This window comes from Gobio gobio, assembly GCF_949357685.1.
Source record: "Gobio gobio genome assembly, chromosome: 4".
NCBI lineage: Eukaryota > Metazoa > Chordata > Actinopteri > Cypriniformes > Gobionidae > Gobio > Gobio gobio.
In genome coordinates this window covers 58,936,904-58,963,408 of record NC_137100.1, presented here as the reverse complement: position 1 = coordinate 58,963,408, position 26,505 = coordinate 58,936,904, and the positions used below count along the sequence as shown (strand labels likewise).

Here is a 26,505-nt window from a genome sequence, read left to right as displayed (position 1 = left end):
TTTTAAACCTCAAGTGTTTGTCCTCTTGCACACCATCTATATTGCAAGTGTGCAGCAGCAATACAAGAAAACTCCTATAACCAACAAATCTTTTTCGTCATTGCACGCTTACTGTGTGTTGTGGATTGCTTCAATGGTTATAACCTGAGTGTTCTAGTTTTGTCATGTCACAAGCAGTGTAGACGGGGCGTAAGTGAGCTGACAGGAGTGTGTTTAGTATAACATACGACTGCTGGCTAAACCTCTCCCTACTGAAGTGTGCCTCGCTCTCTTATGCCAGACTCCTGCAGTGCACGAGTAGTTGAAGGCAGTGGACGAGGACTTGAGTGCCGGCCAGATTTGACAAAGCAATGGGTCATCATCCGCAAACAATCCCAGCACGCTCCGCCATCTGTTTATGGGAGAGGACAGAACATGGATTCCTCTGATAGTCTATGACCCATACTTGAGCGCTTTTCAGTGTGTACAACTGATTAGAGGTTGTTCACTCTTCACGCTTTTTTCCAGTTCAAATTGGTTATAAATGGTGCAAGGGTTCTCTTTTAAATGAATAAATACACCATATTGCCAAAAGTTTTGTGACGCCTGTCTTTACATGCACATGGATTTTAATGACATCTCATTCTTAATCTGTAGTGTTTAATATGGAGTTGGCCCACCCTTTGCAGCTATAACAGCTTCAACTCTTCTGGGAAGGCTTTCCACAAGGTTTAGGAGTGTGTTTATGGGAATTTTTGACCATTCTTCTAGAAGCGCATTTGTGAGGTCAGGCACTGATGTTGGACGAGAAGGCCTGGCTCACAGTCTCCGCTCTAATTCATCCCAAAGGTGTTCTATCGGGTTGAGGACAGGACTCTGTGCAGGCCAGTCGAGTTCCTCCACTCCAAACTTGCTCCTCCATGTCTTTATGGACCTTGATTTATGCACTGCTGCGCATTCATGTTGGAACAGGAAGGGGCCATACCCAAATTGTTCCCACAATGTTGGGAGCATGAAATTGTCCAAAATATCTTGGTATGCTGAAGCATTAAGAGTTCCTTTCACTGGAACTAAGGGGCCAAGCCCAAGCCCTGAAAAACAACCCTACACCATAATCCCCCCTCCACCAAACTTGACACGAGGCACAATGCAATTACCAATCACATCGCCGAATCTGCTGTTTTGTCCGACAAAGCAGTCAGGAGAGTTAGTAGATTAATGTGGGTGGAAAAACTGTGTGTTTCCGCGGTTGAAACAACATTTCTTTTAGTGTTCATTCATGTTTATTTCCTGCTTATCAATGAACTAGAAGGAAGAGATGATCGGTTCATGAGCAGCTTTAACTGAGGCGCTACAGCGATCACGACACATTAAATAGCTGCAAAACGGTATTTATTGTTTAAATTTCGTAAAAAAAAATTACAATTTTGTTTAATATCAAAAGTAACCTGCTCTGTCCTTTCTGTCGGCCTGTCTTCAGTGTCCTCTTTGCTCCCCGATGTACAGTGGGGCAAAAAAGTATTTAGTCAGCCACCAATTATGCAAGTTCTCCCACTTAAAAAGATGAGAGAGGCCTGTAATTTTCATCATAGGTACACTTCAACTATGAGAGACAGAACGAGAGAAAAAAAATCCAGAAAATCACATTGTCTGATTACAGTGGATGTGTTGTGTATAATAATGTGGCACACAATTCACATTAACATATTGAACTATTTTCACATTAAATTATTTTTTAAATTAGCATTTAATCTAACTTTAGTATACTAAATGTATTGTCACAATTGTTCATTGTCCTTTGTCTATCCAGTGTCAGTATTTTCTTTCGTTGCAAATTAGATTGAGTTTTTTCCATTTACTCTGAATGTGACGGATTGCATAATAAAGGTGTGGGAGAAACTTATTCATTGCATAATATAAAAAAAAAAAAAATCCATCACCTTGTTGCCCAAACCACTGGTTATGATGTCTTATGAATTTAGGGCCCTTAATAGAATCTTAAAGCTGCAGTCCGTAACTTGTTTGGGTTAAAAATTAACCAAAATAAATTTGAGCAAGTACATAACCAGCTAGTGTTCAATACTATCTGCTTACCTTAGCTCGATTTAAAACGGTAAGCTTGTAATAATGTTTTTAATTCCAGTGGTACTGGTGGATTTCCGCGGGAAATTCAAGCATGTCTTTGCGTCATTACGTCATCTGTACACATGAAGGTGTCCCGGCTAGTAGGCTATATTGCGTGTGAGGATGTTGGAGGTGGAGATTTATAGCCTTTTCTCACAGCACTTGATATAATTAAACTTATCAATTTGATGGCGGATCCAGAAAGGTTCAAACCACAATTTGTACCCGTTGTAAAATGCAAAAGACTTCGTACTCTTGGAGTGGCTACAGAAAAAAAAGAGACTTCAACCGGGCCCATCTGAAAATAAGGATAAAAAGGGCTTTTGAAATGTGATGTGAACGCTGCGCTTCAAAACGGACTCAGAGACCGCTTTTTTTCTGCTGGACAAGACATTTCAATGGTTCAATTATGTAACAGAAGCACACTTGTTTGCTTAATTCAAACAGTTACAGAGTTTTCTTTGTTGTGCCTTTCTCGTTTTGCTATGTGCATTATGGTAAATATAAATTTTGCGCTAACTATGAGAGGGAGCAATTCCCCTCTACTCCAAATCAATTTGTTGGTATATAACAGTCAGAAATTAGACTGCACAGAAATGGAAACTGAACTACAGGTAGCCCTGATACACTTTAAATGTAGTCACGCAACGCTGATGTTGTTAACAATTTGAAAACAAAGTATAATTTGCACGGTTTGACGTGATATGATAAGCGATCGTTAGATTTAATCATCGCAATTTATTGCAATGCTTTTTTCCCCTTAGTTGGTCAGAACAAAAGTGGATGTTATGTACTTACTTGTTCAGATGACATTTTCCCGTGAAAATTCTTATGTTGGTCATACTTTCAAAAAGTAGAATCTGTGATTCCGAATGACAGTATCCACACCGGCGCGGTGACTGAATGCCGCACATTCTCCTCAAAACATTGGATTCCTCCGCGCTGTTGATCATTCCGATAATAACTGCAATTGCAGATTTCAAACAGAGATGGCGACAAAGAGGAAAAACTACGGACTGCAATAATAACTTTTTGTTATTATTATTATCTATAAATACTAGTGCTTTCAAACCGATTAATCGCATCCAAAATAAAAGTTTGTACTTGCATAAATATATGTGTGTACTGTGTATAATTAGTATATATAAATACACACTCATTCATATATATTAAAAAAATATTTGCATGCATATTCTGTATATATATTTATATTATATATGAATATCAATATTCTATATATATAAATGACACATTTTTCTTAAGTATATACATGCATGTGTATGTATACATAATTATACACACACACACCTATTATGTAAACAAAAACTTTTATTTTGGATGCGATTAATCACGATTAATCGATTTGACAGCACATAATTTCATTTTACATGAAAAAATGTCTAGTGCTGTAAATCATTGCAATAATATTTTTCAGTCTTTATAAGTGGTGATTATGAGCATGATGCCAGGCAATAGCCAAAGGATGTGAGTTTTACTGCTACGGATGTGCAAATTTTAATCACTATTTCATCACACCGTACACAAATGCTTCTTAAATGTCATAATATTATTGAAAATCCTTAATAGTGAATGCCAAGAGGAAGAATATGAGGAATATTCTCAAATTCAGTCAGTGTCACATCCATTAAATTGGTTATGAAAGACGCCTGGTTGTTTTGGCACGCTTCATGTTGTGAATTTCTGAGCTTCACACATGGATGAATCATTAGTGATTATGTTAAAGTTCATTAATGAGCAGCAATACGTGCCTTTGAGGTTTCAATCCTAATGGAATATACATGAAATAGACATTCCGTTCTCCTGGGTTTCATTTAGTGTTTGTATTGAATTGAAAACCCTCTTGATCACTAATGGACAATTATCCTTTAATATTCAATATACCTATGCCACGTGTTTCTTCAGTCACATGAAAAGCCATCTGTAAAAAATGAGATATTTTATTTGTCATATATTTATGCTTGTACACCAGCAAAATAAAATGCATATCTATGATTCCATCGCAATTTCAGTGAACAAATAGATAGCATTCCTTCCCAAGATGCCACCTGCAGTGTATCATGACGCAAACAGAACATAGCACGTATTTGGGGAGAGTTAAACATTTGTCTTTACTGAAATACTTATAAACATAAAAAACAGCATCAAACAAATGTATCACTTTTGAAAGAAAACAAATTATTGGGAACAAAAAAAAAAAAAAAGTAAATCCCCTTCGGTTTCATATCAGCAACATTCCTGTGTGCTTTCGGCGCTCTGGTTTAAGGATTTTTTTTTCGTTCTTTTTTTTTAGTGGTTCATCTACAATAGTCACTTTCTGATCAGCTTTTTTTTAGGAGGTGATGTGGGAATAGGGAGCTCTTCGCAGTGTTGCTTAAACACAGCACATTAAAAGTACATAGAACAAACATTTGGGCACAGTTTTATATACATTAGATTTCATGTATTCTGTAAAGGCATCCATTTCTTTTAATGCGTCGTTAGCATTGCAACTTCTTAATTCTCAACCATGCGGAGCAACGTCGTAACCCCCTTTTCAACGTCTTTTGTCTGTCCACGTAGGCTACTGCAGGTATTTTGTGTCATTGTCAAGAGCAAACTGATGGATGAGAGTATGAACTAGGACAGGGCCAAACACAACCAGAACAAGGGGAGAAACAGAACAGCCGATATTTGAATGATGGACCCATGACCCTTTAGGCAATACTGGTCTGATTTGGGCTTTTTGGAGCACTTTTTTTTCTTTTTAGATGGCGCTGTAGGTTCCAGATTGTCCAGGAGCTCTGGGTTGATTTGGTCCAAGGTCTGGTCGAGTTGGTTGGACATGGTTCCCAGAGGACCATCATTGAGACTCTGCTTATTACGAGTGTCGTTTTTCGTTCGCTCGACCTCCCGAAACTTGGTCTTGGAGATGTTCTCCTTCTCTTTCAGGGGATTGTTGGTGATCTGCCGGCTGTTGTAGGAGGAAGGATCCGGGAGGGACTTACTGGAGATAATGGAGGATTTGTCGTTATCCGAAAGACAGCACCTGGGAATGCTTTCGACAAGAGGGTCATCAAGGGAGAGGAACTTTCCAGCGCGTGCCTTGGTGTTGAAGATGCTGGTTTGAACCTGCGACGGAGAGTCCACGCACCCTTCCAAATCGTTGCTTTTCAGTCGTTTCAGGTCCTTCCCAGTCAGAGAAGTGGGAATGTGGCATTCCAACTCGGAGCTAGAGCCTTTGAAGCGTTTGAACCAGTCCCACAACGGCCTGGCTCGGCAGTCACAAATCCACTGGTTCCCATTGAGCCTTAGATACTGGAGGGACACCAGCGGGTTCATGGCCTCCCCTGTCAACATGGTGAGGTTGTTGTAAAAGAGAAACAAGGTGGTCAGCTTGCCCAGATCGTTGAAAGCCCGCTGCTGCACGTGTATGATGCGGTTCTGGTGCAGGAGCAAGCGGTCGAGGTTGATGAGACCACGCAGCATGTGATCGGTCACCACCTTGATCTTGTTGTTGTGTAGGAATAGGTAGGTGAGGTTCGCCAGGTCCAGGAAAGTGTCCTCGTGCAGGGCCAGAAGGTTATTGTCCTGCAGGTACAGATACTGCAGAGAGAAGAGTCCTCTGAAAACTCCCACCGGGAGCTCGGACAGCCCGCATCTGTGCAGGTGAAGGGTGTGCAGCTTGCTCAGACCACGAAACGCGGTGGGACTTATGATGCGAAGGTTGCTGTTGTCGCCGATGTCTAATTCTTCCAGTCTCTCCAGCCCGTAAAAGGCCCCCGCCTCAATATGGCTGATATTATTCGAGTACATCCACAAGACCGTGAGGTTGTGCACAGAACTAAAGCTGGTCGACCGGACCACTGTCAGTTTGTTGCTCTGGAGGAATATTCGCTGGCTACGGACGGGGATCTCAGTGGGAATGGAGAACAGACCCTGCTGTTGACAGGCCACGGTTGGCCTCGGCTCGCTGTAGCACACACACTTCGCCGGGCAGCCATTCATCACTGGCACCAGGTTAAGCCATAACACCAGGCAGAGGAGGCGACCACCTGTTGAGAGGAGACAGAAAGGCAACGGGTCAGTTCAAGGTCAAAGACAGTAGCTACTTCATTCGGCAGGTGAAATAATGGAATGTTTGCTGTTGAATCTGTTGATCTGCTGAGCAATTTTACTCAAGCTTGAAAACTGTGATCATGCAACATATACACTGACATTCACTAAAAGATATATTTAGCAAGGATGCATTAAACTGATCAAAACTGACTGCAAAGACATTGATAGTTAGAAAATATTTATATTTCAAATAAATTATGTTCTTTTGAACTTTCTATGTGATTTCCACAAACGTATTAATCAGCAAAATCTGTTTTAAGCATGGATAATAATCATAAATGTTTCTTGAGCAGCAAATCGTCATATTAGAATGATTTCTGAAGGATCATGTGACACTGAAGAATGCAGTAATGATGCTGAAAATTCAGCTTTGAATTACAGGAATAAATTACATTTTAAAACATATCTAAATAGAAAACCGTTGTTTTAAATTGTAATAATATTTCACATTATTACAGTTTTTACTGTATTTTTGATCAAATAAATGCAGCCTTGGTGAGCAGAAGAGACATAAAATCTTTTCAAAAATCTTACATACCCCAAGCTTTGTAAAACATTTTAACTTGCTTTGAATTATATTTATAATGGAAAGATGTATTTACAAAGAAATCTAAATTGAAAATAAAAAAGTCATAACGGTACATTTCTAATGTACATCTAACATTTATATCGGTAGAAAACCGGTAACTTAATACAAAGCAAATATTAAAGTCCCCATGTAGTCAATAATTGTATCCCTTAAAATATTTTTTTTGGATCACCAAAATGGCATATTAAAAAAAAAAGCCTTAAAATAGCTTGAATGCAACTCTACACCCTTGCTTTATTTAGTATACATGGACTATTAATATGCAAATTAGCCCCACATCCACTCACTCACACCAGCTCAGAGATCCACATGGTCAACTTTACTCAAGTTACTGTAGTAAATGCTGCACAGAGGTATGGCTCTTTACAACGCCGGACACATAACGGTAATTCATATGATTAGCCTTTTGTTTGACTACGTTTTCAAACAGCTAATAATGTGTTGCTAATGTTGCACAAACCATGTTCCCATTCGCCATCTCAGTCTGCCTTCTAAAAATCAACATCCTTAGAAACGCTATTCCCGCATCAGTGGAGAAAGGCATAGTGCTCATCATTACATCATAATATACATCTGATCATATACATAATTCACCCGCTATATTGCTAAATACACTGATTGTTCATATCAATGGACAAATATACAGAGATAACCTGGCTTCTCTTGAGACTTCCCTGCTTCAGAGTGTTCATTGTTAATGATTTCACCTCAGGGGGTCTTTAAATACATCGATCTATTACTTACATTCACATATCACATACATTGTAATGGAAGAATAGTGTAAATCTCTTCACCACAAGTAAATATTTAAAAAAGTCATTTCAAATGAGTAAAACAGCATGCATTCAATTCAGACACAGCTCTTCTATACATTAAACAGCTCTAAAATGGCCGCCTGCCTGTGAGTGCAGGACCTGTCTGTACTCGCGCCTGCATGTGTGAATGCTACCGGCAAAAATTAGTGCCGCGGGATCCATTCCCATCCATCAGCCAACGCAAGCGAGAAAAGCTGGCCAAATGAGAGAACTGATAAATGAAACATAGGAGGGAGGCTTGAACAAGCTCCATCTTTGCTATTAGCACTAGCTAATCACATTCCAGCATGGTGTAAGGTTGACATTTAGTCTGTCCAGGGGGAGATAAGTGTGCTGTGGGTGTTCGATACGTGGTTGGGTGAGATGGGGCCAGGGGAAGGACTTAGGATGTTGGATCTGTGTTTAATGGGAGTGTGGCGAGTGTGAACATGCTTGAAGTGATCCTGGAGAGTTACAGATAAGATGGCCTCTCTCATCTCTGATCTGATGCCCAGTGGTCTGTGTGTGGATGTGGCATCTGAGGGTGGGTTTATCTACGGGAGGCACACAGATAAGAAATGTTGTTTTTAATCAGCCACTCTTGATGTCAGCCATTATTTTGGAGAGCAGATGAAAAAAAAATGCATCCATCAATGAGATCTTCATCACACATCACTGGGAGATTTATGTAGGGAAACATGCATCTCTGGACAATTAATGTTTCACATGTCAATCCACAATATCTGATACTTGTGCACTACAAGCCTCTTTCCTCTGTCCTTTTTTGGAACAGTTATACATTATGGTAACTTTATTTTGACGGTCCCTTTTGAACATTCTGTTAAGTAACTTTGCAACTACATGTCAACTAACTCTACTTGGAGTATTAGTAGACTGTCTGTTTAATATCTGCTAACTCTTTATTGTGATGGTCCTGTGACTATAAGTAACTTTGCAAGTACGTGTCAACTTATTCTAACCCTACCAGTAGGTGCAAAGTTACTTATAGTCAACAGAATGTGTTAAAGGGACCATCAAATAAAGTGAAAGCTACATTTCCACCAGGGCAGCTGTAGTACTTTGTAAAATAATAATAAAAATAAAAAAAACACTTAAAATAGTCATCAAAGATGAGAATCTTGGGCCTCGAGAGCCAAAGCAGTGATTACATTTTTACCAATATTTACCAAAAAAAGTCAAATATTTCTCCCAACTGGATATGACTGTAAAAAGGTTAGATCAGATTTTATCAGTCTTTTATTATTATTTTAAATAATACATGTTAACTTGTCACAAACCTGGTTTAGTTAAACGGTCGGAGTCATCTGATTGAACACTATATTGCCAAACGTTTTGGGACGCCTGCCTTTGCATGCATATGTACTTTAATGCACACTAAACCGTTTCAGAGCGGCATTCGAGGCCAAGCGTATTCCCTCATGCATTATGTTTGGGGAGTAAAGTGCCTCGAAATCAGGAGATGTCGAGAAAAACGTTTCACTGCAAGTTAAATTGGTAGTAAAACATTAAGTGTTGCACATTTTATTGGTGCAAAGATGAGAAGGCTGTGTATTTTGTAACTGCTTTTTATCAATTTTAAAATTGTGTCTTCTGTTAGTTACATAGTGACTACTGAACATACATTCAGAAGTTTATTTTAAAATGCAAAGTATTGAAAATAAATAAAATGTAAAAAAAGCTTGCATTTTTGCAACACTCTAAGTGTGTATCGGGCAATCAAAGTTCCATACACACTTGCAGTCTTCATGCCTACTTGAACACTTGGGCCAAATACAGGAAATACTTAATGTACACTGTAAAAAAAAAAAAGCAGGTCTCCAATTGAAAATTTTCAAGTGACCGATCATATCTAAATTTTTTAGTTGGCCAAATTGAATTTCTGTGAATTAAATTGCATCAATTCACAGAAATTCAATTTGGCCAACTGAAAAATTTAGATGTGATCGGTCACTTTAAAAGTTTCAATTGGAGACCTGCTTTTTTTTTTACAGTGTAAGTAGACAAGTGGTCAAGTGCAAAGACCACAAGTGTGTGTATTTGGACAGGGCAAGTGACAATGAAAACTGAACATAACTGTTACAATAAGAGATTTCTTAAAAAAAAACATTTAAAATATTACTGAGCCCAAGTATGATTGAGATACTATTATTCTTTTTTTATGAATATTTTGAATTAGTTTTTTTTTTTTTTATATTTTTTTAATATTTAATATTTTAAAATTTAGTTACAGGTTTAGTCATTTTGTATTATTATTATTTTATTATTACTATTTTATTTTTTATGTCAATGCTATGTTTGTATATATTTTTTTTATTTCAGTTGTAGTTATTTTAGTACATCTAGTTCAACTAAATGAAAATAAGAAATGCTGTCTTGGCAAGCTGGCCAAGCTGAAATAAATTAAGTTTGTTTTATTTAATAAATAAGTTAAAATTGCCTCTAAACTTGGGAACGTGAGCACAAAGCTTTTGTCTTTTTATTTCTTTTATATTGTTCAACAACAAAAACAATATTTATAGAAACTACTTGCAAAAATTCTTATTTTTAACCTCTGTGACTTTCTTACACCAAACTAATGAATACTATGACCCATGCGGTAGTCGCTCAGACAGCTCAAAACAAGAACAGAATAGAGTCAAAACAATTTCAAATAAAAGGGGAAAGCAGACAAAAGAGGAGAAATTATATTACGGATTGTGCCGCAGGGAGAAGAAAAAGAAAGCAGCAATTAGGAAAGGCATTGAGAGGAGCGAACTGTGTGTGGAACAGCCTGTCATCGGCTACAACACCTACATCCACACTGCTCCTCCCTGACTTTAACCTTTACCTCCACATCGACACTGCTGCTGATGATCAGATGAACAGGAACTAGAGGCTGATACGTTTGAACTTATGACCGTCCATGTGTACGGGTCAATAATGCCTGCTGGATGATCAGAAACCAGGGGCCCGTTCTTCGTACCTCGCTTAATACATCTAAGATGATTTGACAGATCCCAGATCTTTTAATCGTGATAACTGATGTCTGGCTAATTTGGTTCTTCAGACGAATTTGCGGATTGGATTAAATTATCTGGATTAAATGATCTAAGATCACTGCGCGTTCTTGTTTTCCCTGAAGAGGGCAGATGCATCGATACTCGAAACCACGATCAGCAATGCAGCGATTGGCTGGCGTCAAGACAGCAACGTAATGACATCATCTAATTAAAAAAGCCACCTGGGAAAAAACTTGACAAATTACACAAAAAACCCCCACGAATTTCTGAACCTTTATAAGGAAACAGCCAAACGACCAAACCAACATAAAAGTTATAATAGATAAATGATAAATGTTTTTTTTTTTAACATGATTACCAATTATTTATATTCACGATTTTATACAGTATTTGTACATCCTTTACATTTTTATTTCAATGTTGTAATTTAATTCTTAATTCAATTTGAAGCAGATTTGTAACGTGACAGTATTCAAGTTTCTTATGGGTCAAGATCAAATTATCCTCTCTTGCGCTGCATCAAGCCATCCCATAATATCAGTCATCACTTAAATTAATGCACGGCTCAGATTAACTGCACAACATGTGTCTAAACCAATAAAAATAAAATTATATAAAGTAATTATTCCATCCCAAATAAATCGTTCAATCAAGTGTCTGGCTATAGTATTATACACAACATTATACATTCTCATATACATATACAATATAAAATTTTTATATTATTTTTTAAAATTATTATTATTGCTATTATTATTACTGGTTCAGTAATGAACTCTTGTATTAAAGTAGCAGTGGCTGGGACAGATTTTAAGTATCACCTCAAGATGCAATCTAATCCTGTTTACAGAAATAAGCCTGCTCCCGAGTAGGTTTAAACTCACGGACCTGTTACTATGACAGCAAGTCCAGGATGAGCTTCGAAGAACCAAACAATCCAAGATCATGTCAAATCGTCAACAATCAAATCCAGCTAACTGAGTTAGCGAGGTACGAAGAACGGGCCCCTGGTCCTTACAGTCACAGTCAGGGGAAAAATAATCAAAGCTGTTTCTGTCTTCCATACATTGGTCTATCGTGTGTGTGTAGTTTTCCCAGTGCACAGCTGGTCACCAGTATTTGTTGTTGATTTGTTGTTGGTGTGCTGGTCTCCTCATTAACCTTTTTAACTAGGTTAACCTCCAAGATATTCTTAGTCAATACATATACTTTCCATGAAAATCCATGTGTTCACTCCAGTCTCTGAAATGTTTAGTACCGTACATCAATGGTTAACAAAAATAGATCAAGTCTTGATCACTATTTTTTACTCTTTCTCTCTACATATAAACTTGGCACTCGATTTTAATTGGTACTTTAATTCTGTGGTTAATTGGCCTTCAGAAAGCTCACAACGGAGCGGAACCAGTGGGTGCTAAAGAGGCTTGAAATGTGGTGAATTTATTTTTATATTCTGCAGCATGATTAAGATGTTGGCACTGTCACTCATTTGTTTATTCAGTGGTAATGAGTGTAATTAATGTCAACTACGGAAATGATAATGTAATCCTCTATATTCAAGTAATGCAGAAAATGGTGCTGACGGGTAATGAACTGGAATGGAACGAAGATGCCTTTAAAAATCACCAGAAGTATGACGCCACTAGATTATGATTTTATTCATATTTTTTTTATTCTTTACTTGAGGGCAAATATGCAAAATATTGAAAAATTTGAATACATTCTCACATTATATTCGAATCAATTCTGAACAGAATATCAGTGTGTTCGCCTGTGCAAAACTTGTGCAATACCAGGACATTTGTATGCGGGTACTAAGGTGTTCTGGGTGGTTGTCCGAAGCTTGCCCAAGTCAAATTATCCCACTAAAGTAATATTTTGTCGTTTTGCTTTAAAATGATCTAAACATCCATAAACATGCAAAATTGCATAAAATATTAAGACTTGGTTTTCATAGAATTTGTCTTGAAATAAAAAAATTTCTTACCCCATTGGTGATTTTTATGCACAAGTCTAACTTACAGAGCCACTAAAGTGAAATGGTAATGGAAAAAATGTGAAAGGTGAAAGGAAAAATAATATTTATCAAAAGTTTTGCGTTCCCCCAAAAAACTGTGTTCGCTTGCAAAAACCTTTGTGTTCTTTGCAAGCGATCGCAAAGTATTTTGTGGGAGCGCAAAAGTTTTGCAAGGGAACACAGGTTTTGCTAGCAATCAGAAAGTTTCTCAGGGTAACACAAAAGTTTCGTGAGGGAACGCAAAGGTTTTTTAAGCGACCGGAAAGTTTCTCGGGTGAATGCAAAAGTTTTGTGAGGGAAAAGAAAAGTATCGAGAGAGAGCATAATTTTAAGTTAGTTCACGCAAAAATAAAAATTTGCCCATGATTTACTCACCCTCAAGTCACCCTAGGTGTATATGACATTCTTCTTTCAGACGAATAAAATCAGAGTTATATTAAAAAAGTCCAGGCTAATCCAAGCTTTATAATAGAAGTAATAGTTGCTCTGTTTTTTAAGTCCATAAAAATGCATCTGTCCGTCAAATAACGTGCTCCACGCGGCTCCGGGGGGTTAATAAAGGCCTTCTGAAGCGAATCGATGCGTTTGTGTAAGAAAAATACCCATATTTAAAACTTTATAAAGTGAAGTTTCGGCCGACCGCCTTCCGTGTTCAATTTATAGAAAAATTGTTGAAAGTTCCCCTGCCGATCGAAAGACTAACACGACCAGGTAGGCACGTCATGACGTCACGTACGCATCTTGAGTTTCACTTTCAACATTCAACACTTTTCCACTCAAGGCGATCGGCTGGAACTTTACTTGATAAAGTTTTAAATATGGATATTTTTCTAACACAAATGCATCAATTCGCTTCAGAAGGCTTTTATTAACACCCCGGAGCCGCGTGGAGCACGTTATTCAATGGACAGGTGCATTCTTTCTGGACTTCAAAAACAGAACAACTATTTCTGCTATTATAATGCTTGGATTAGCCAGGACTTTGATTATATTCGTCTGAAAGAAGAATGTCATATACACCTAGGATGACTTGAGGGCGAATAAATCATGGGCTAATTTTCATTTTTGGGTGAACTATCCCTTTAAATCAAAACAAACCAATTTGTTAATCTGGTAAGAATTTTTATTTTATTTTATTTTATACTATTAAAAATGTAGAATGATCTTACACTACAGTACTTACTTCCCTGTTTTCATTGTTATACGGTAGGGAGCGCTATTTTTCATCTTCTAAAAGAGTACAGAATCTCCTGATCAAAACACAGGTGAAAAAGATGCAGAAACAAGTGATATCTTATGTTAGCAGATGCATACGTAAAATAACACAATCACCAACATTAAACAGCATATAAATCAAACCAGCCTAAAGTTACTGAATGAAATGTCGACCCAGGACGAGCTACAGGACTGTGAAGCTTTTTAACGTTGCTTTTTTTTTATGAAACTTACCCACATTCAAGTGTTGATAAAAAAGAAATGCATGAAGCTTAAATAATTGAAAACATTTTTGGTTCCTAGATATGGGTCTGTGGGATGCTTCCACCCATTTTCATTGTCCGCAAGGTGAAAATTTGTTTACTTTTAAGTTCATCATTTATGTCTGTAGTGCAAATAACGCAGGATGAGATACTGAACGTTTACAATTTGGAGTTTGTTCAAATCCATCCACGCCATGTCCAAAACACACCTGCTGGTCTCCAGACAAGGGCCGCCATTACTTTTCATGGCCACCAGTTGAGATAAAAGGTTGTTGATACATGCTTCCCCATATGCTGAAGACATACTGTACGCAAATGTGCTAAGTCAGAGATTGCCACTCGTCCCTGCTGCCTCTCTCTCACTCTCTCTCTCGGTGCACAATTATCTCAAGTCCATGTTCAGTATTCTGTCTCCTTTGGTTTTCCATACAAATAATTCAATTAGACAGCCGAGAAGTATCCTTGATTTCGCCTCCATGTTTATCAATGGTTTATTCGCTCTCCCGTGGCGTCTTTTATATCAGGATGAGAGCTTTTCACACAAGTGGAGAGACAAGCAGCAATCAGTGCATTTTATGCAAAGCTGAAAACACCGTTCGGCTTGTCAGTTTTGCAAGAGGGTGGTCCTCAGCACGTCGAACGGAGCGCTGCTAATAAGCTCGTCATCTGAGAATGCAGCTTGGCTTCTCTGCAAAATGAGTAAAGCGGTCGGCTGGAGTGCTGCTGCTATTATGAGGAATTCTCTTGAGTTTAGAAAAATACTGGAGGTAATGCAAAACTAATAGGTCGGTAAACAGTTATATAGATTGTGGGCTGCAATGCAATAACCTTTTATGAAACAGGCGAGTAGCTGTTCCTCCGATGGCACGACAGGATACGAGCTTCCCCTCGACTAAAAAGAAGAAAAACAGAAATATAAAAAAGGCAAAGCGGGGCTCCTTACTGGGATTAGAGAAAGGAGAGGCATGACCGGCATACTGATGGAGACGAGGTAGAAAAACATTGAGTGCTACTATGTAGTCCATGTCTGCCAAATGGCCTTTACAGTGAAGGGCGCCCAGCAATAAAGGACACGGGTATGTGACTGTCCAGGGGACGAGACAATGCACCGAAATAATTGGAGGATGGCGTATGACATTTTGAGTAGCTTTGCTCAGCACTAAACAGATGAAAGACACAGAGGAAGCGCAAGGTTAGCAAGGTCGGCTACGGATGAAAAAAAAGGAGCTTTGAAAACGGGTCTCCGACGTGCATTGTGTGGGTGGGGATAGTCCACTAATGACTAGAAGATAAAACAGAAGGTCTGGTAGATTCATAAAGCCTAACGTTTCAAAGTGCGGCGATGGAATATTTTTATATCGGCAGCGAGGGTGAAAGAGAAGCGCTGTGAAGCAGAAAGACAGAGGAAGGCTGACAGCTCACTGGTGGAAGATGACAGGAGCGGGAGAGGGAGAGGGAGGATATTTGAGGGAAAGTGTAACACAGGGATGCTGTCAAGCCTCAAGCAAGCTCCATTTAACAAGCTGCAAGATTGAGGGATGGAGAAGAATTCAGGAAGCCGGGCAAGAGGATCTAGAGGCTTCTGCATGTGCAAAAGATCTCACGTGGGTTTGATTAAGTAAACATGGTTGGAGAAATAGCTGGTGAACGTTCACAAGATATTGAGGTCTATCTATCATTCTGTTGTTTTTTCTTTCTATCTATCTATCTATCTATCTATCTATCTATCTATCTATCTATCTATCTATCTATCTATCTATCTATCTATCTATCTATCTATCTATCTGTCTATCTGTCTATCTGTCTGTCTATCTGTCTGTCTGTCTGTCTGTCTGTCTGTCTGTCCACAGGGTTCCCACGCTTCTTGAAAGCTCTTGAATTTCTTGAAAGCTCTTGAATTGACACATGGATTCAAGGCCTGGAAAGTACTTGAAAACAAACATAGGTCCTTGAAAGTGCTTGAATTAAGCATGAACGGCATTTTGTTAGAGTAGCATGGTGCTATTACAAAAATTGCAGCAAAATAGCATTACGGGAGGAGCCATTTCAATATATTTCTGCTATTCCATAAGCGCTAGGGCTGCACGATATGAGGAAAAGCTGCGATGTGCGATAACATTGTTTACTATTGCGATGACGATATGACTAGCAATAAATATTCAAATGTGAATGTTAGCTATACTGTTCCCATGTCTTAGTGCTTTAATAGGTCGTGTTCAGTGTTGGGCAGTAACGGAATACATGTACCGGCATTACGTATTCAGAATACATATTATGAGTAACTATTCCATTACAGTTACAATTTAAATAGTTGATATTTAGAATACAGTTACATTGTTGAAATCAATGGATAACATTAAGGATACTTCTCTGTTTCATGAGTTTATTTACTCTCTAAATAAATTAAGGCAACTCAATGCATTTCTCAGAACGCCCCAATATGAAAACGAAAAAATGCACAGTTTGCGTGATCAGTCACAATGGAGTCGGAGAGGAGCAGCGGGATCTAGAGGTCGAGATGGAGCCAGAACAACAGAGCCAGGGCAAGAAAGCGTTTCTATCTTGGATATTCAAACAGCATTTCATATTAAAGAAAGAGAAGGGAGAACGAAATATAACACGGCAGTGCAACTGTGCAGTGCCGCGGTGGTTGGGGTAGCGGCTATACACACGCACGCCTATATTTTTTATATAGCCTATATTATATATAAATTCGTTATATATTCGTTAAATATATTATTCGTTTATATTTTTTATTTTCAAAATGTAGGCTATTTAATTGAGATTGACGTGTGTATATATATATATATATATATATAATATAATATAAATAATATATATAATATATATAATATAAATATATAATATATATATATATATATATATATATATATATATATATATATATATATATATATATATATATATATATATATATATATATATATATATATATATATATAATAGGCTCAATTAAATAGCCTACATTTTGAAAAAAAAAAAAATAGGCCTATTTATAAGGCTCAAACATGCGTGTTTATTTTAGTAGGCCTACTTCCGTCAGTGAAACAACAAACTACAGTCTGTAAAACATTTAAATAAATATCTGTAAATAATCGAAATATAAATAGTATAAGTTAAATATTACTTAAAGAAAAACATTTTTATATTTCCTCACAGACGTGCGTCATGCCTCTTTGCGCTGAAAGGGAAGACAAGAGCAGGAAAGAAGCATCGTTTTCTAATATCTTAATGTTTTCTCCTGATGTTCCAAAACTGATAGGCTACTTGTAGTAAAATGTGAAGAACGAAATTATCTTCGGCGTGTATGAAATGCGCTATACACATAAACTTGACCAAGTCTAATAGCAAGCACAAACTGTGTTAAATAAAGTAAAGTTTGAAGTAAAATGTCTGTCCTACTCCGTTTTCTACTTCACCACAGTAAATGATGCGAATATAGCCTAGGCTACTCCTAAATTAATCAAACAAGTAAGACACGTTTAATCCCCTGTGAGAGACGTAAATGAGGATTTGGGGAGACAAATAAGAGATTCCATGTCCAGTAGAATAAAATGGAGTAAGCCTAAGCCTATTGTTAAATTCGAGGAAAATCTTGTGACCAGATAGCAAAACGCAAGCAATCTTAAATTTGTCTCACCATACAAAGCTTCCTCTCTCGTTCGGCATGAATCCTTATGTTTCCATGGCTGTGATGTAACATTTAACTGCGAACCTATTATTTATTTTGTAAATGAAGCTTTGTGCTTCACTCGTGTCATTAATATTCACGTAAAACAGCATTCACAAACAAAAAAAAGGTGTTTTGGCCGACCACCGCCGGTGCTCCCTGCTTAGTTGACGTGCAACTTTACATTCTCCTATGTGCTGATTTACTAGTCCAAGCGCCGTTGGCCCCGTTGACGGCAGCTAAATATTTTATAATAGCCTATATGTTTAGTAAGCAGGATTTGATGGCCGCATTCCTAGACTTATAAAATGCAATTCAATGTGGAAGTAATCCAAGTATTCAGAATACGTTACTCAGATTGGCGCATGTAGGCTAATAAACTGTTTTTCCTTATTCATCGTGTCAGGCTGTCGGTTGCGATGTGTTCATCGCGCGAGTTCATATCGCGATGACGATGAAAATTCGATGTATGGTTCAGCCCTAATAAGCGCCATCTACTGTCAAAAGCCCTATTCGGAGGGTTATTGGTTCCCGTGGGGCCGTAAGGTATTTTCATCATTGATAGGGGCTAGTTTGTGATTTTTTTTTTTGCCGTCTGAATCCAGAATGAATCCGTGAACAGAACCTACTGTTTTTAGACAAACACCAAGGACGTGTGGTAATTTAATTGCCGTCCGAATCCACATCTCTGAGTTTTCAAGAATATATCATTTCAAAATTCACTGTTTATATCCTTTTTGACCACTGCAGGCCACCGTACGGTTGTGCTTTGCTGTAATAGGGCTCGGGCGCTGCGTTGCATTCTGGGACGTGGCGGCCATGTTGATGGCCTCGCGAATGTAAACATACAGCAAATCGTACGAGGAGAAGCAGAGTTGGGAGAAAGAAAAACTATGTTAAAATCCCGAAAAGGATGTGGAATTTACCGGGATACGTTAAATAGGGAAGCCAGGGACCGGTATATGGACAAAATTGGAACTATTAACGGTTTGGATTTATATGAAATTTGCAGTTCACAAATGGATGGGTTCAAGAGCTGCAGATCATGAAGCCTATGTAACGTTAACCTTTTACCTTGAAGCATTCTGCACCGTTCTGTGTTCACGGGTTGCACTACTTGCAAATAAACACTGAAAAATATCTGATTGTGTGACACTTCTTGCTTTTGCACATTATACGGTTATTGCGATTGTGTGACACTTCTTGCTTTTGCACATTATACTGTTATTGCGATTGTGTGACACTTCTTGCTTTTGCACATTATATTGATTTAAGTATATTTATTTTGAAGATTGTGGGTATGGATGCAACAGACACTTATGGCTGTATTTAATGCACATTTATTTTATTTCAACGCTAGGGCTCATGTTTGTCAGAGCACAACATACATACACAATCTTATAGAGGAATGTCATGTCTTCGTCCTTGCTTGGCAACACCATGTGAATCGGTACTTTATCTGACAAAATAGTGTACTTGTTGCGGACGGTTACAATCACCCTTTCCACGTGAATTCGGAGGTGGGCATTTTTTCTTGTGCTCCCCACATCTCTTGCATCCAGCTGACAGCGTTCTTTTGTGAAAGCAGGGATCTTTACCTCGTAAGTCCCACACTGTTCTTTATGTCAAAGCCGCGATCAGCCAACACCATATCCCCAGGTAACAGTTTGTCTTACAGCCGCGATTCCAAGCGAGCCGACGACTCTTTGTTACCTCGGATACTTGGTCTCCGTGGTTGCGTCTCCAAGCAGGAAAGCGGTGGAAAGTTAATCCATTTTCGAACTTTTTCCCATGGCGATTATGTGATCTAGTGTTACACCCCACAATGCAGCAACGGTTTACCATGGTTTCCAATAATAACGCCAAATTAAGACACACGACTGAGAGGGAGCACGTCTATAAACAGTGCGCAGTAGTCCGAGTAGCAGCAAATGAGGCCATCAACATGGCCGCCACGCAAAGTAATGACGTCATACGCCCGAGCCCTATTTGGATGCATTTTAAAGATCTAGACTTTCATTACTGAAACTCTGGCAAGTATTTACAAGAGCAATATTTCATCACCGCTCAAAAAATAAAAAGAAGAAAAGCACGTAAACATTTGAAATGGGCCGTTATTACGGCAGCAATTATATATGTTAAATATAATATATGTGCAGGTCTTAAAAGCCTTCAAACTGATTTTTAAAAAGGTACATGTACAGGTGATTTAAGAAATAATTTTGCATATTTTTAAGGCCTAACAATTAACTTGTCCATATCTTTAATTTAACTGGAAAATTAATGTATACAATATTATCTCTATATTTTGATGTTTTAATTAAGTGATGATTAATAAAAAAGAAAACTAATACTAGAGTGAAATAAATGTTAAAAGCAGGAATAAGACAACTGCAAACTGCATCTCTCGTTGAAACTCACTCGCTCTTGTACACCAGCATCTTTCCTCACTGGATTTTGTAAAATTTGAGATTTTTCCTCATTGGAGCGTTACTGCATTAATGATAGACACAGGTACAGTAGGTATTTGATATATTGGCAGTAACACACCCACCTTTATCGTATTTATTGTGCTTGATTTAAAATAAAAAAGGTGCTTTAAAAAGTCCTTGAATCTGGCGTTCATGAAAGAGTGGGAACCCTGCATCCATCCATCCATCTCTATCGAGATCAGTGATATTCAAATGGTGGACCACCATCCGGACAGCGGGACATAATTGCGGCATTTTACCGTTTCTACAGTTTAATGCGAGCATCGCGTCAAAACAACGGAAAGGTTCACAACACAAGTGCTCAGGGTCGTTTATCTTTTGCCGCTATATCCTCTAATCTTTTTATCAGAGACAAACGCGCATCATACAAGCCCTTTCCACTTCTCTCTCCCGCCAAAGACGTAAAGCGCCACATTAAGAGCTGCAGATGATTCGGTTCTTTTAACAACAGAAGCAGAAACGCAGTGAGCAGAAAAATAGATGTTTTGCCAAAACAATGCAGAAAATAAAATTATTTTAATCTGCCATACACTATATTGCCAAATGTATTGTGACACCCCTCCAAATCATTGAATTCAGGTGTTCCAATCACTTCCATGGCTACAGGTGTAACGTTTGGTGGAGGGGGGATTATGGTGTGGGGTTGTTTTTCAGGGAATGGGCTTGGCCCCTTAGTTCCAGTGAAAGGAACTCTTAATGCTTCAGCATACCAAGTCATTTTGGACAATTTCATGCTCCCAACATTGTGGGAACAGTTTGGGGATGGCCCCTTCCTGTTCCAACATGACTGCGCACCAGTGCACAAAGCAAGGTCCATAAAGACATGGATGAGTGAGTTTGGTGTGGAGGAACTTGACTGGCCTGCTGACCTCAACCCAATAGAACACCTTTGGGATGAATTAGAGACTACATTAGTGTCTGTCCTCACAAATGCGCTTCTAGAAGAACGGTAAAAAATTCCCATAAACACACTCCTAAACCTTGTGGAAAGCCTTCCCAGAAGAGTTGAAGCCAATATAGCTGCAAAGGGTGGGCCAACTATGGAAACCCCACCCTTTAAATCCTACGGATTAAGAATGGGATGTCATTAAGGCACTTTGGCATTTTCTTTTTTAAGACATGGGCCCGTCTTGCGCACTTACTTCCTGACGTGTGCACGCACTCTCAAGCGGTATTTGGACAGGGCAGGTCTTCTGTTCCTTTTTTGTCTGTCTTACCTTCACACGACAACGATGTACTAAAAATGGAAAAGGTTTTCCTTTGCATTTTTTTTGCATAGAGACAACTCCACTGCCGAAATTATCCTTGTTCACATGGATCTGCAAAAAAATGTCACTTTGTAAAGAAACACTATATAATACTTTGTCCGGTATTGTTTGTGAATGGCACACTGTTTCGTTGAGTTTGTACCTTTATGGATTTCCTGAGTTTGCTTATGTTAATAAATGCGCTATCATTTCTTCCCTTGTGCCTATCTTCATCAGTTTTTCTTATACCAGCACAGAAAAACAAAACAAAACAAGTGAACAACATCCCTGACCCCTTTAACATGTAGACACAGTATATTTACCGCACGTCCTGTGGACATGAAGGGCACCGGGGAAAGGTAAAGGGCAGAAGAGAGGGACATTTAGAAGAGATATTGGGTGAGAGTTAAGAGGCAACAGGAAAGGTGACACAGATGAAAGGTGTTGTTGGGACAGAAATGTAAAGATGGATGCTCAAGGAGAACAGATGCCTGAGGTTTGTGCTGTAACATTGAGTATGAGCTGTGGAATGCAGATGATTTTATAGATGCTGGAGCAAAGCGAAGCAGATCAGGACTTATTTGTGTCTGCCTTCTGTACCACATGCTCAAAGTTTGCCAGATGGTTCATGAATAACAGAGAATCGAGCAGGTTGCGGGAAAAATAAATAAAGGAACTCGCACAGACACTGGTTTACTACTGAGGCCAGAAACATACTTTATGCAAGTTCACAAATGCAAATAAATGCTTGGCCAACACATTTATCATAATACAAAAGTAAAGATACTTTTTCTAAAAGCAGCTTGAGGTGGATAGAGAGCTGTAAGTACGCCATTTTAGGTTGAATTCTCCAATTTCATATACAGTTATTTCTGACTTAGAATGATTTATTTTGTGCCTCTAGTGACTAATTCTTCGTTATTCTAGTCACTAATAACAAGGGTTTCTGAATTCTACATAAAGCACCTTTAAAAATATAAGTGCCCTATTTTAACGATTTAAGTGCTTGGTATAAGTGCACATAGGGCGTGTCCGAATCCACTTTTGCTAGTTTAAAGATGGGAAAAATGGTCGGCATGTCCGGCACATGGTCTAAAAGGGTTGCCCCTATTCTCTTAATGAGCCATGGGTGTGTTTTGGGCGTAATGTGCAATTAACCAATCAGAGTCTCATCTCCCATTCCCTTTAAAAGCCAAATGCACTTGCACCATGGCGGATTCGCTATTTACATGGAAGGAATATAGACAACCTCAACCTGACGAGTCAGTTTAAATACATGTGTGTATTGCCACGATTGGTTAAATAAGTAGCCAATTTCATTCGTCATTACTGCAAACAGGTAATTCTGATACATGCAATGACTATCCATTATTGTTTGTTTACTCAAAATAGCAACGCGCCAACAATGCGCCTGAACACACCTGCACGCCCATGGGCCGCAAATGCATTTGCTATTTAAACAACGTGGCGCAGGACGTGAAAATGATAACTGAGTCTGTCTATAACTAGAAAAAAAAAAACACTTGTGTATGATAGGGCCCATAGTGTTGGCATCAGTGGGTCCATTAAAACCTTAAGCCTTAAATTGTGGAATCTTTCCATTTCACAAAAGGTTCTTGATAGTGGAAAAAGTTCTTTAGATTTATAAAGTGTTCACTAAGAAAAAAAAAGTTTGCTGAAAAGTTATTTGGGGGAAGCAAAAATGGTTCTTCTATGGCATCACTGTTATTTTTAAGAGGGTTTAAATGTTTAAAAGATCTAACTTAATGTTCTGTTCAAAACTGATGCTCCGCCATCACAGTAGTTCATATATATATATGAAAGAGAAAACTGAATGTACACTATCATTCAAAAGTTTGGGATCTTACATAATTTCTTCTTATTCTGATAAATGTTGACAACAGCTGTGCAGCTTCATATTTTTGTGGAAACTGGATTAAAAAAAAAAGGTTTCAGGATTCTTTGATGAATAGAACGTTCTTTTTTAAACAGACATATTTTGTAACATTCTGAATGTCTTAACTGGCACTTTTGCTAAATTTAATGCATCCATGCAGGATAAAAGTATTAATTTCTACAGCATTCTGACACATTTAGGAACCGATAGACATGAAATTGAGCTCGGGAGCTAAAAGCATCTGTTCATGTACCACCGTAAGATTGTACATTATGTTTCAAGGCTGAGACTGCAGAGTTTAAATTGATTATGGATTTTCAATGAAGACACCGTAAATACTAAACTTTAAAGTGAGTGGTTAATAATATAAGACTTTGGGAGGTGAGGTTTCAGGTCCAAAACACTTGACCCAATCTAATTAGTATATAAACAATATTAATATTTAATATTTGACTACTTCTAATAGCACTTTCCAATTCTCTCTCAAAACAATTTCCATCCTCCTCCCACCCATGCAATCCACTTCTCCTGCTAACAATTATGATTTCCCAGCCCATTTCTCACAAGCCCACACGCTCTACCTATATTATGAGCCAAAATAAACACAAACACAAGCATAATCATATTATATTTATAACTATCCCCAAAGCTTCATCTTAAGTCAGCACAGTAATAACTGATAGTTTTAGTACTAACAGAGCCTATAGCCTACTTGCAATATGCATAACCACAGGAATCAGTAACACTCATCATTCACAAAGTATTGCAAATCCCCTGCCACTTAAAGACCCCGTAACATGTCTTGTAAAGCTTTCATTTCTTCAAATAGGAAATGTGGGAAGGGACATTTAAAAGCAAGCTGATAGCGTTTGTTTACATCACAGCTGTGAACCATGATTTTCTCCTTGTATTGCTAGTCAGAAAATGGTGGTACTTAGTCATTCTAAACAGCATTTGGACAAGATGAGCCATAGACATTTTGATTCAATTTCAATTCAATTTTCCTGTAAGAAAAAGACTATACCTTTTGAATGTTTTGTTCATCATTTCAACATTTACTAATACATTATTAAAATCAAAAGTTGTATTTGTTAGCATTAGTTATTGCACTGTGATTTTTTCATTAACTAATGTTAACAAATATTAACAAAAACTGTAACAAATGTACTGCTCATGGTTAGTTCATGTTAGTAAATACATTAACTAATGTTAACTAATGAAACCTTATTGTAAAGTGTTACCGTCTTATTTATACTTTTATAGTAATACTTTGAATCAGATTTAAATTTTAGATTAAGTTTTAGTAATTTCTTATGCAGTTTTGTTTTTTTTATATTTCAATTTAGCTTCTCTATTTGGAAGCAATTGGGAACAACAGCACCTCAGCCACGAAGTGGTAGGCCCCTGCATCCGAGCGGGGTCAGCACATGCTGAGGCGCACAGTGCGCAGAAGTTGCCAAACTTTCTGCAGAGTCAATAGCTACAGACCTCCAAACTTCATGTGGCCTTCCGACTAGCCTTACATCACCAAGTGCAATGCAAGCGTCAGATGCAGTGGTGTAAAGCACGCCGCCACTGGACTCTAGAGCAGTGGAGATGTGTTCTCTGGAGTGACCAATCACGCTTCTCTGTCTGGCAATCTGATGGACGAGTCTGGGTTTGGCATTTGCCAGGAGAACTGTACATGCCTGACTGCATTCTGCAAGTGTAAAGTTTGGTGGGGGGGGGTTATGGTGTGGGGGTTGTTTTTCAGGGGTTGGGCTTGGCCCCTTAGTTCCAGTGAAAGGAACTCTAAATGCTTCAGCATACCAATACATTTTGGACAATTTCATGCTCCCAACTTTGTGGGAACAGTTTGGCGATGGCCCCTTCCTGTTCCAACATGACTGCGCACCAATGCACAAATCAAGGTCCATAAAGACATGGATGAGCAAGTTTGGTGTGGAGGAACTTGATTGGCCTGCACAGAGTCCTGACCTCAACCCGATAGAACACCTTTGCGATGAATTAAAGCAGAGATTGTGAGCCAGGCCTTCTCGTCCAACATCAGCACCTGACCTTACAAATGCGCTTCAAGAAGAATGGTCAAAAATTCCCATAAACACACTCCAACTCTTCTGTGAAGGCTTTCCACAAGGTTTAGAAGCTGTTATAGCTTCAAAGGGTGGGCCAACTCCATACGGATTAAGAATGGGATGTCATTAAAGTTCATGTGCATGTAAAGGCAAACGCCCCAACACTTTTGGCAATATAGTGTATATATAATATATATATATATATAGATTTAGTTAAGTGTTAATAACAACACTGCACTATATTATCAAAGCTAATATGGATTTGCTTTATATAGGGTGTTGAAGTGTTTACTATTTTTTTTAATTAAATTATTAATACATTTGGTTATGCTTTCATATATCCATAAGCAGACTGATCTCATGAAATCGCGTATGTATGACATGCCAATTCGCTATGCCATTTTGGCGTGCTTTCAAGACGCATAATCGATTTTTAGCGTGTTTATCAACGTCGTTTCATTCTATCCCCCTACACTGCTCCTACCCCTAAACCTACCCATCACACACACACACTGCCCCTGCCCCGAAACCTACCCATCACAAGAAACATTCTACATTTTTACATTTTCAAAAAAAGCATAATTTAGTATGTTTACAAATCCATTTACATTCATGCGGAATCACACGGCATACACATACACGCGGAATCACACAGCGTACACATACACGCGGAGATTATGTCCGTTTCGGCGTAGCCTACACATACACGCGGAATCACACGGCGTACACATACACGCGAATAGCTCAAAATGCGTACAGATAACACGCCATTTGGCTTTAGAAAGTGGCGTGTATGTTTACGCAAAGTCATGATGTCATGTTGCCATAAGAATGTAGTACTCCCAGCATCAATGCAGACATCCACATATTTTTGCCTCAATCCAGCACTGAAAATGTCAAACGTAGCAGTTTCTGTCTGGCCCTGCTCATATGTGTCCACGCTACAGATGATTTTCAGTATCTCAAATGTCACGCTACATCAGTAC

General features: G+C 38.4%; 1 protein-coding gene across 2 annotated transcripts in view; it reads right to left on the bottom strand.

Moving 5' to 3' along the window:
* Positions 1-4,044: 4,044 nt before the first annotated feature.
* rtn4r (reticulon 4 receptor) overlaps positions 4,045-26,505 on the bottom strand; it is a 120,622-nt gene continuing 98,161 nt past the window's right edge. The window contains exon 2 of one of the 2 annotated variants that reach the window (XM_079815183.1): positions 4,045-6,155. In XM_079815183.1, the coding sequence (XP_079671309.1) occupies positions 4,741-6,155 (1,415 nt within the window). In that variant the 3' untranslated portion in view covers positions 4,045-4,740. The remainder of the gene's footprint in view (positions 6,156-26,505) is intronic. The other variant, XM_079815182.1, reaches the window with a different exon arrangement.